This window comes from Sinocyclocheilus anshuiensis, unplaced genomic scaffold, assembly GCF_001515605.1.
Source record: "Sinocyclocheilus anshuiensis isolate Anshui unplaced genomic scaffold, SAMN03320099.WGS_v1.1 scaffold1297, whole genome shotgun sequence".
Lineage (NCBI taxonomy): Eukaryota > Metazoa > Chordata > Actinopteri > Cypriniformes > Cyprinidae > Sinocyclocheilus > Sinocyclocheilus anshuiensis.
The window spans coordinates 180807-193540 of NW_015548271.1; the positions used below are offsets into that span (position 1 = coordinate 180807).

At 35.7% G+C, this 12734-nt stretch overlaps 1 protein-coding gene across 2 annotated transcripts in view; it reads right to left on the reverse strand.

Moving 5' to 3' along the window:
• Positions 1–4514: 4514 nt before the first annotated feature.
• Positions 4515–12734, reverse strand: part of znhit6 (zinc finger HIT-type containing 6) — a 36762-nt gene continuing 28542 nt past the window's right edge. For both annotated transcript variants that reach the window (XM_016443328.1, XM_016443327.1), the window contains 2 exons: positions 8106–8230; positions 4515–5684 (listed from right to left, as the gene is read on the reverse strand). In XM_016443328.1, coding sequence (XP_016298814.1) covers positions 5077–5684; positions 8106–8230 — 733 coding nt within the window. In that variant the 3' untranslated portion in view covers positions 4515–5076. The remainder of the gene's footprint in view (positions 5685–8105; positions 8231–12734) is intronic.

Genomic DNA, 12734 nt, shown 5'->3' on the forward strand with positions numbered 1-12734 from the left:
TTTTAACGGTAAAACTGATGCTTCGCGTAGAAATTCGCGCTGAACAGAAAACTCCGCCTACTTTGATTTGATTGGCCATCATTTTGACACTGACGAGTGCTGTCAGACCGCTGAGGCAGAGCGGCCTAAACATTTAACTTTCAAACTTTTTTGTCATCCTAACAATTTGTTCATTTCTAATAATTGGGGGACTTGAAGGTGCTGTATGTAGGATTGACCGAGTGGTTGAACTAGGTATTGCAGTCCAAATTCTAAATATTGGAGAAGGTTTTTTTCACCCGGCCCCTCCTCCTCAGACTTGACGCACACGCAGGTTGCCAGATTGCCGGCACCAACAGGAACAAGCGCACTTGACGATGAATGATATAAAATACGCTGTGTTTCCCGCCAACTGGCAACCCGGGGTGCCGAAATACAATTGGGTAAACTGGCAGTGGGCGGGTTTCACAAACCAAAACAAAGACAGACATTCCATCCCGGAATGTACATTTTCAAAGGAGAATAACTGACTGTAGCATTGTTTTTCAGATAAACAACTCCCGCTCTACAAGCACCTCCTGCTGGCAGAGAATGAATTTGCATATATATGCCGCCACAAATAGAGTGCAAGTCTGTGGGAAACACCGCTTCTGTTATGAATATTATTCAATATTTTAATTTGAATGTCAGATTGGAATGAACATTGCTGTTATTAGAGTAGTTAATTGTTAGCATAAGCACGGCTAACGCTAATATAATGAACATTAGAATGAAGTTTCTTTATTAACTATTTAATGCTCCTATAACTTTTATTAGGGTAAAAGAAACAGGAGGACATGATGACATTTACTGTTTTTACACACCAGAGGCTTTTAAATGAATTGTGAATCTAAAATATGCGTGCTAGAGAATGTACAAATGGTTAACAGTTTGTGTCATATCAGACAGAAAACAGTTCTGGGCTTTTTATTTAAATTTTTTTTAGCTAACTTAGTTGTTATTCTTGGCTGAATAACTCTAGAAGGTTTTAAAAGCCCTTTAAAATTAAATATGTACACAGTTTGGATTAAATGAAAGTATAGTCAAATTTTTTTATTAGCATGTTTTTGTGTTTTGCTTTGGTACCGAGAACCGTGGATTTTCACTGGTATTGGTACCGAATACTGAAATTTTGGTACCGTGACAACACTAATCGGGAGTCACCAATCGTGTTTCGTTAAAATGCAATAACACACAATGCCATGTCCAAGCCACATATTTGGGAAACTAAATCAAGTTGATTCTGAAACAGTGTAAACAAATACCGTTCAAACTTCTCAAAGCATCTCGAGTTACCCAGACCTTCAAACAAGCCGCATTTGTTTGGGATTCTTTGCAACGAAGCGATGTCAAGATCGTAGTGTTCTGCTGGCAAACATACACTCACAGAGAAACACTAAGTTTACGTTAAAACAACACAAATCTCTGGTCTGAATTAAAGCAGAACACTTTTCAGGACCCAGTGCACTAGAAAACCAAATGTGGCCCGCCTGTCACTGAGGGTGTGGTTCATCTGTCTGCTAAATCAGATGTAGCAGGTCAATCAGTTAACCAGAACAGTGAATTCTAGCTGGGAAGCATTTTGAACTGTTTGCAAATAATATTTTGACACATTCACTCTCATTGGGCCTGTTTACACCTGGTCACTTCATGTGTTTTTTCTGATCAGATAGCTATCCGATCGTGAAAAGACCAGGTGTAAATCCCCTCCGAAACGCATTCGAGACTGATATAAATCCGATCGCTCAAACCACTTCAGGAGGTGGTCTGGGCCGCATTCCAGACGAAATTGGACAAGTGTAAATGCATCTGGTTGTTGAAACCACATATGTAAATTTTACTCCTCCCAAAATGTTAAAATAATAAACGTGTGAGAGCGTGTTATGCTATATGACATTAGTCAGACTGCGCTAACGCAACACGCATCGCTGCGGGCGAGTAGCTGAGTATCTCTTCAGCAAACCGCCGCGAATGAAACTGAAATTCGCAGACAGTCAACACACAATCATCTTCATTAAAGTAGTAAGACAAACTTATCTTTCCAGTGCTGATGCCGCGCGCTCTCCAATTGCGGTCTTTGATCTCGAAATGAGCTGATAATTAATAAAATTCAGCGCTTATCTTTTGATTTCGTTGAAGTGAACTCTTTTTAAATTTAAATTTAAATAGCCTATAGCGCGGGAATTGAAGACCGGATTTATATCCGTTTTGCGACAACACATTTATGTGGCCAAGTGTAAAAGGAAACGTTTTAACAAATCAGATAGATATCCGATCAGCGAAAACGCATGAAATGACCAGGTGTAAACAGGCCCATCTAGATGCCTAATATGAATCGAAAACGCAAAACGTTTCGTGACTCATCGTCACATTCACACACGATCACATTCTGATGCCATATTTTCAATTCAAAACAGCCATATTTGAGAAAAAAGTAGAGTAATTTGCATCACTGGATATTACTGTTGTTAGTTTCACATTTAAATCGTAAACAGTCGTGAAAAATTAAATGTTTCGCTACTTCTTACCTCGCTCTCTTTTAACGGTAAAACTGATGCTTCGCGTAGAAATTCGCGCTGAACAGAAAACTCCGCCTACTTTGATTTGATTGGCCATCATTTTGACACTGACGAGTGCTGTCAGACCGCTGAGGCAGAGCGGCCTAAACATTTAACTTTCAAACTTTTTTGTCATCCTAACAATTTGTTCATTTCTAATAATTGGGGGACTTGAAGGTGCTGTATGTAGGATTGACCGAGTGGTTGAACTAGGTATTGCAGTCCAAATTCTAAATATTGGAGAAGGTTTTTTTCACCCGGCCTGCTTTTATTATACCGTTGTTGATCACAAAGTTTTTTGGATGGATGTCAAGGCTTTTTAGGATGGGCAGAAAGTTCTATTTCCCGCTCTCACCCCTTTCCTTTGCCAGCTTCCATGAATGAAATGAAATACGCTGTGTTTCCCGCCAACTGGCAACCCGGGGTGCTGAAATACAATTGGGTGAACTGGCAGTGGGCGGAGTCACACAGACCAAAACAGAGACCGACATTCCGACACGGAACGCACAGTTTCAAAGGAGAATAACTGACTGTAGCATTGTTTTTCAGATAAACAAATATGTTAACTTAGCATGTTTCTTAAATATCTGCAAACATATTATGGTATTTTTATGCTTTAGTAGAGTCAAAAACTTACATACAGCACCTTTAATTGTCCCCCTCATTACCTAAGGTGGCTACGGCCCTGGTACAGACTGTTGAAGAGTGGTTTTCTCCGTCTAGCCGCTTTTTTTTCTCTCCCACTGGCTCGGGAAAAAACACTCAACAGTAACACGAGGTCAGAACGTACTTATCACAGTAGCACTTCTGTGCTGGACTTCCTGTTTGCGGTGATCGTTTTAGCATAAAACAGCTTAATCTCACCCGTGATGAGCAGAACACGCTCTCAGTGCCCTAAAAATACACATCTAGAGTTAGAAAATACTTGAACTTTACCAGCCCGTGCCCTCAAATACACTAACAAACACGTTACAGTCAACATGAAGGCAAAACAAAATGTTTCCGGTCTTGCTTTGAATGATTCATCAGTGCACATTATTCTGTTGGAAAAAAACCGTCTGGAACGACTTTGCTTTTCAGATGACGTCATCAGTCCCTCTTGTTTTTCAGCCACATGCATATGGAGACACTTTTGATTATACAATCAATTACTTTGAGAGAAAATCGTGGCTGACTGTGTTGTTATTGTTAACTAAAACTAAAGCTATTAAAAATAATTTTGATAATTGAAAACCTAAACTTAAAAAACCCTAAACAAAAATGGAAATGTTGCCTTTGCAACTAACCGAAATAAAATAAATCTACGTTTGGTTGAAGTACAATACCAACATTGAATGAAGTAACGCACTGCATGGAAAACTGCATCCCAAATGCAATCTTCCATATGCAAGATTGAATTAACAGTGAGGTCAGTGCTTCCTGATGGAAAAAAGGTAAACAACAGTTAGTGCATTATTGTTTCACATACTATTTCTAACGTAAGTGTATAATATACAACAGCTTAGTATAAGTGTATAAGTACATACTTTATGCAGTAAGCAAGTATTTAATCACAGCCAGGTTCTCAGCAGGTATAAACACTAAAAAATGAGAACAATAACATACACTCAGCTGAAGGAATTTAAAGGAATATATCAGCCAAAACTGAACATTTGCTATCAATGTCCTCACCCTCAGGCCATCCGAGATGTAGATGAGTTTGTTTCTTCATCAGATTTGGAGAAATGTAGCATTGCATCACCTGCTCACCAGTGGATCCTCTGCAGTGAATGGGTGCCAGTGAATGTTTTTATCAGCTGTTTGGACTCATTCTGACGGCACCCATTCACTGCAGAGGATCTTGGATGGCTGGAACACATTTTCAGCATTTACAATTTTGGCTGAACTGTTCCTTTAAGTGTGCACAAAAATCACAAACAAAAGACTCGGAACTGGCATCACTCACAAAGAGATTCAGAAGTTTATTAAAAAGGAACAGGGCATAAAAATACTGTCACATAAATACACAGACCGATGCTTTGTCAATCAAAGTAAACCTTCCGATGCAACTGGAGGGCACACGATGAAAGCACAGATGAACACATTTCACAGCATATATGATCTTGATTTCAGAACAGAAATATAACATTTGCAACTCCTTTTCCATCATTTTCTGAAGCAGATAACAGCATGAGCTCTATGAGGAATGTTCAGCGTTTGTCCGTCTCCATGAACACACGTCTGATATCACTTATCAGTCGCCAAAACAGTCCATCGCCTCGCAACCATTACTGCTACTGTCTTCATCTGAAGCCTTATCTGCTATTGTCTGGTTATCAGGTGCTGGGTTGAGTCTGTTGGATAACAGGACCGTTAACATCGCATAAACATCAGGACTTTTGGCTCCTTTGCTATTAGCCTGATTTTCACTTGCACTGGAATAAACAGCAGTGTTTTCTCCATGCATGTTTTCCTGGCCTTCAGTTTGACTCGTTTCTGAATGTTCTTCACATGGTGAACTCTAACCTTTGGCGATGCAGGAGTCGGTCTGTCCTTCTTTGTCATAATTTGCACCATTTTTCTCTTGAACACCATCATCTTCTGGAAGTCCAGCGCTGGAATCGATGTTTTTCTGACATTCATGAGGGGAAATATCAAACGTATCGTCTTCACACAGACTCCTACCATCATCAGTGAAAGTCTGAGTGCTGTCAGCTTCTTCAGGACCTTGAGAAACCATCATTATTTCTTCAGTTTTGCTGGTGATGTTCACTGAAACCTCTTTGTTCTGGTTCCCATCATCCACCTGAGTGTCCTGAACACTGTTATGAGGAGGACAGTCCTTCATCTCCACTTCTAGATTCGGGTTTCCCTGGAGCACTTCTTCATCACTGTCATCATCCTCATCATCATGCATTACAGGTATCTTTTTCTCAGTGTCATTATTGACACCATCATCATCATCATCCTCTTCATCACTTCGGATCTCTCCTTCCTCCAGCTCATCGTCCTCTGAGACTTTTGGCTTCTTCGCCACATGCACAAGAGCTTCTGGCCGTGGTCCAGTCGGGGAACATGAAGTTCTGGTGATGTTCGCTGATGCAATGCTTTGGACAGCACTGGGACGCTCTAGGAGGAGAAAAAAAATGCATGGCGAAAATTATTAACGGTGATTAATTGGATTAAACGGTGATTAGTCTAACAGTGTGCGAGAAAAGTTTAGAGAAAAGCAGTGTAAAAAATGTTTTGAAAAGTGTAAGATAAAAAAAATAAAAGATATGATTAACTAAATTTGGTTAAAATAATAAAAAAATTACTTAAATATATAAATAATTTTTGATTGGGATGAATAATAAATAATAAAATAAACAAATTCAAATAAATACAGAAATAAATTTGATTAATATAAATAAAAAAATCTAACAACGGGGTGCATGGGAAAAGTTTACAGAAAATCAGTGTAAAAACAAAAAAGTAAAAAAATCAATAAATAAAAATAAGATTTTTTTAATTTAAGATTTTATATTTTAGACCTAAATTAATATTTAAATAGATATAAAAAATAACTGAATATAAATAAATAAGTACATAAAAACATATCATTAGAATAAATAAAAATGAGTAAAATAAAAAAAAATAATGTAATTAAAATAAATAATACATCTAACAAGGGACTGCTAGGGGGTCAGTGGAAAATTTTTTTTTCTGAGAAAAGCTATCTTAAAAAAAAGTATTTAACTAATTTAGATGGAAATACAAATATTTTAATATATTTAACACACACACACACTGTATGTTCAGATGGTATCATGATGAAATGTTGGATTTGCAGCTGTAGAGAGACAACAGCTGATGCAGAATTCACTTCTGCAACCCACACTCAGATGTTATAAACAAAAGTAATTAGATCATAGGTTAGGCAAACACGCTGTTATCTAAGAACACAGACTCCAGTGAAAGCGCTGGTGTACTTGAGCGAGGTTAGACTCCCGCTGCTCGGCTCTGATGGACCGCTTTCTCTCGCTAAGCAGGGTTACGCAACCAACAGAAGCAGCAGCACATATGTTCTGCATACAAGTTTGTGTGTGTGTGTGTGTGTGTGTGTTGTGTAAATGTGTTGTGTGTGTGTGTGTTGTGTGAATGTGTTGTGAGTGTGTGTGTGTGTGAGTGTGTGAGAGTGTGTGAGAGAGTGTGTGAGAGTGTGTGTGAGAGTGTGTGTGAGTGTGTGTGAGTGTGTGTGTGTGTGGAAGTGCCTCTGCGTTCTCCATAAACATCTTTATGAGCAGGTAACTCGTTAACATTATAAACACACCGAGCTGAGGTTATTAGCGCTGCGTGAGAGTCTCTATCAGATGGACATGCTACCAATGCTTTACATAACTCAACCAGCATGTGAAGAAAGTTAGATGTGTTGGTTTTTTCAGTAGATGTTTGTTCAGGTGAAGTGAGAGTCTGTATGAGAAGGTATGAGGTTTAGAGCTCATGAAAACTGACAAGAACATGCTTCATCCCATCACAGGAAAGAGACGACTTTGTTCTTACAGAAAATTAAAAGTTTTTAGACCACTTATATTTATTTATTTTGCATTATGACATAAGTTTTATGACAATTAAACACACTGCCCAATTTAATGATAAGTAAAATATTACAGCAACGACACTCATTGAGAATATTAATAAATGACTAAAATTTCAGCAGTTTAATTAAGTGAAATTTATAATTAATGTTATTTGTGACCCTGGAGCATAAAACCAGGCATAAGGGTCAATTTTTCGAAATTGAGATTCATGCATCATCTGGAAGTTGAATTCCATTGATGTATGGTTTGTTATGATAGGACAATATTTGGCCGAGATACAACTATTTGAAAATCTGGAATCTGAGGGTGCAAAAAAATCTAAATATTGAGAAAATCATCTTTAAAGTTGTCCAAATGAAGTTCTTAGCAATGCATATTACTAATCAAAAATTAAGTTTTGATATATTTACAGTAGGAAATTTACAAAATATCTTCATGGAACATGATCTTTACTTAATATCCTAATTTTTGGCATAAAAGAAAAATCAATAATTTTGACCCATACAATGTATTGTTGGTTATTGCTACAAATATACCCCAGCGACTTGAGACTGCTTTTGTGCTCCAGGGTCACATATTATTTTTAATACATTTAACATTGAATGAATGAATGAATAAATAAATTTAGCAATTGCTAAAATATTTAACTTATTAAAAAAGTAAAAAAGAGAATGTGGGTAAATATGCTTAATATTAGTATATGACTACAATTTTTTAGTAAAGTATTTAGTATTTAAAACAAGTAAAATTAAAATTATTCCTCAATATTATATATATAAAAAAAAAAAAACTTTGTTCCTTAATGTAATTTATCATTTCTAATAGGCCTATATTATTTTTATTACAAACAAACAAACAAACATTTTCCTTTGCTTCTCCAGTTGATTTTGGGATGAAATCTGAGCCAGGTCAAACAGCAGTGTGTTTGGACAGTGTTTTGTGTGATCGTGTGTGTGTGTGTGTTTTGTACCTGATATGCGAGTGAGGTACTCCTGACTGTACTCCTTCAGAACCACAAAGACTTCTGGGTATTCCACGATGGTCTTATGCGTCAGGTTTTCCTGCAGACTCTTCATCAGATCCAGCTCCAGATACCTGCCAAAAACACCACCAACAAAGTCAAAGAGGAAAAAGCCCAGCTACTGATGATATTCAATATACATCATGACATAATGGTAATACACTACCAGTCAAAAGTGTGGAATACATTTAAAAAAAAATTTTTTTTAAGAAACATTTTCATTTTCTTCTGCTCACCAAGGCTGTATTTATTTGAGCAAAAAACTGTAAAATTCTGAAATATTATTACTATTTAAAACAGCTGTTTTCTGTGTGAATATCTGTTAAACTGTAATTTATTTCTGTGATGCGCAGCTGTATTTTCAGCATCATTACTCCAGTCTTCAGTGTCACATGATCTTCAGAAATCATAATAATATGCTGATTTGCTGCTCAAGAAACATTTCTGATTATTATCAATGTTGAAAACAGTTGCGCTGCCCGATATTTTTGTGGAAACTGAGATACATTTGATTTTTCAGGATTCGCAGATGAATAGAAAGTTCAGCATTTATTTAAAAATAGAAATCTTTCGTAACATTAGAAATGCCTTTCCTGGCACTTTTGATCCATTTAACGCATCCTCGATCAATAAAAGTATCCATTTCTTTTCCATCACAGAGATAAATTACATTTTCAAATATTTTCAAATAGAAAGCAGTATAATGACACGTGCACATATTACAACATTTCAATATATGACCGATGCCACTGAATCAAAATTCCGAATCAAGAAGTGATTCATTTGAACTGATTCACTGTGATTATATTCCATTCCCATGACATCACGGCTGGAGGTGCGAGAGGAAGCGCTCATGTTTTGGCTCCATAAAAAGCAACTGGAGGCTAAATCCCGCTCACAGCTGGAGACTCGTTCAGCCGAATCTGTAACAGCTCCTGCGTGCCCTTTAGCTTTCTCTCGCATGACATCAGTGAATCCCTGAGGCCTGCAGAGCGCCGTCAATCAGAAATGGAAAAGGAAAACAAGCTGGACAGAGCCAAACCTCACTGGGACGCACGAGGCTTCGGCAAATCCACACAAAACAACAAACAAACGGCCGAAAACCACAGACGAAGCTCACAGTTCAGTTGCATAAGGATTGAGATTTATGGACTAAATTACACAGATACTGCTGACACTGAAACTTACTCAAGTCTATGCAGAAAACAACTAAAAAGCATTCATTTCCAAGGCTATTAATTATTACTTTATTTCGGTGAAGTCTAAAAGTAAAATAAGAATGTGGGTGAATATGCTCAATTGTGACCCTGGAGCACAAAACCAGTCATAAGCTGAATAAATAAGCTTTCATTGATGTAAGGTTTGTTAGGATAGGACAATATTTGGCCGAGATACAACTATTTGAAAATCTGGAATCTGAGGGAGCAAAAAAATCTAAATATTGAGAAAATCATCTTTAAAGTTGTCCAAATGAATTTCTCAGCAATGCATATTACTAATCAAAAATTAAGTTTTGATATATTTACGGTAGGAAATTTACAAAATATCTTCATGGAACATGATCTTTACTTAATATTCCAATGATTTTTGGCATAAAAGAAAAGTGGATAATTTTGACCCATACAATGTATTGTTGGCTATTGCTACAAATATACCCCAGCGACTTGAGACTGCTTTTGTGCTGCAGGGTCACAAATGTCATGAAAATTACTCTCAGTATTTCGCTTAAAACATGCATGGGGTAAATATGCTTAATTGTCACGTAAACCTAAAAAATTCATTTTTTACAAAATATTTTATAATATAATTTATAATTATATTATTAATAAATATAACAAAAAAAAGCAATAATTAAAGCAATAAATAAATAAATTTAGCATTACTACAATTTCTGAGTATTTAGCTTAAAACATGCATGAGGTAAATATGCTTACTTTTCATGTAAAATTGTCCTTAAAATTATAAAAAAATGTTCCTTATGTTAAATTAGAAAATGTATAATAATTAGAGTCAATAATATAAATCTGACATTAAATAAATAACTTTTAACAATTATTTTAAAAAAGTAAAGCATTTAACTTGGAAAAAAAAGCAATTACTCAGTATTTAGCTTAAAATATGTAAATATGTAAATATTTGTGAGTGTGAGTAAATATGCCACGAAAAATATGACTCAAAATTCTGTAAAAAAAAAAAAAATCCTAAAAATTTCCTCTGCAAAATATTATAACAATATATTATTCTTAATATATCTAACACTGAATAAATATTTAGCAATAATAAATACACAAATAAAATGTAGCAGTTACAAAATGTAACATTCTTATGTAGAACAACATTTTAACTTCTAAGTCTCTAAATGATCAACAGGATCAATCTTTTCTGTCTCACTCGATCTCCTCGTGTCTTCTGTCTCTGATTGAGAGTTTAGAGTGTTTTATCCAGTAAAAGCTCTTTTAGTGTAATTGTAGAAACATCCAGCTTCAGCTCGAGCTTCTCGTGTCAAATCTTGACTGGTTTTTATCAAGTAAGCGTCAGAATAACTGCAGTAATATCTCCAGATGAACACTTACTGGACTGAAGCAGCTCAGCTTTACTTGATTCTCCATCAATCATGTTTTAGAGAAAGTAAAACATTTTAATTTGGAAAAAAAAAGCAATTACTCAGTATTTAGCTTAAAATATGTAAATATGTAAATATTTGTGAGTGTGAGTAAATATGCCACGAAAAATATGACTCAAAATTCTGTAAAAAAAAAAAAATCCTAAAAATTTCCTCTGCAAAATATTATAACAATATATTATTCTTAATATATCTAACACTGAATAAATATTTAGCAATAATAAATACACAAATAAAATGTAGCAGTTACAAAATGTAACATTCTTATGTAGAACAACATTTTAACTTCTAAGTCTCTAAATGATCAACAGGATCAATCTTTTCTGTCTCACTCGATCGCCTCGTGTCTTCTGTCATCTGATTGATAGTTTAGAGGTTTTATCCAGTCAAAGTTCTTTTAGTGTAAATGTACAAACGCCCAGCTTCAGCTGGAGCTTCTCGTGTCAAATCTTGACTGGTTTTTATCAAGTAAGCGTCAGAATAACTGCAGTAATATCTCCAGATGAACACTTACTGGACTGAAGCAGCTCAGCTTTACTTGATTCTCCATCAATCATGTTTTAGAGTCTCAAATCTAATCCTCAGGATCTTTTGAGGAGCGTTTGTTTCCAGAAGCTTTACTTTCACTGTTCCTCAGCGGAGGAATGATCTTCACAAGCCTCCAGAACATCTCACATCTTCTGAGGAGCCGTTATTTCTTCAGCTCTCAATCACTGCATTATATGTTCGGAGCATTTCAATCTCATCTTATTAAGACATATAATTGCAGATATAGAGCGACCACTGATATTTAGATCATTTTATGTCAGTGTCTGCTGCATTGATTAATCAAGGTTCATTTTAATTTCAAACGAACACTGAAGACGAGTCCTGCATTTACACATGAACAGCAAGCTAGATTAATACATGCTGTACTAAACTGTTAGTTCAAGATGGAAACAGTCTATTTGCGGAGTAAATATTAACCGTGAGCGATGAAAGCCGCTTTTGAGCTTTCAGTAAAGAGATGTTTGTGGTGAAGGACTGAAACGCTCAACAAAACAAACCGTTTTCACACGAGAGACAGATGATAATGGCATGTCATAAAACACTCATCTGCTCATATACTGATCGACATGTTATGGAAAATGTTTTAAGCTCAGGTTAAATCGCACCGTCTGTCTTTAACGCAGGAAAAACTGGAGGTGAACGCAGAAATCACTCAAGTGTTTGCAGGACAGAATCACGTCATGCAGACGTCTGAACGCCAGGCGCTTCGACTGAGATGTGTGTTCAGCCATCAGAACCGTATCTGCTAACATCTCCATCTGGTGACATTTGGACTTCAAATATCTGCATATGCAATGCAGACGATATATATATATATATATTAGGGATGTAACGATTCACTCAACTCACGATTTTTTTTTTTTTAACAAAATGAGATTTAAGACAAATTATAAATAAATGTGTCCTTTATTATTAGACAAATTATTGCTTGGACAAAATGCTGCATGTTTCTTTGTGAAATTAAAATATAACACTATAATAATATACTAATATAGCACTTGCATATTATTGCTCTTTGTAAGTCGCTTTGGATAAAAGCTTCTGCTAAATGACAAAATTTTAATATAATGTAAATGTAAATAACAAACTAAATTAAAATTTTAAAGCAAATCATAAAATAAGTAACACAAATAAAATAAATCTCTTCATATAACAAAATAAGGCTTTGTCTGTGCTCTTAACATTTAAAATGAGAGGCAACCACTGCATTTTAATCATGATCCAAACAAAGATGCTGCATACATGCAACATGAGCAGTTTTTAATCTAAATTACATTGTATCATTTCGAAATTTGAAGCAAAAACAGAATGGTTTGACTTAAGTTTTGTGAAACTATAAATAAAAATATCTGCATGAAACAGAAACAGCAGACGAGCTGAACGAGACGCAGATTCACTCTCTGCCA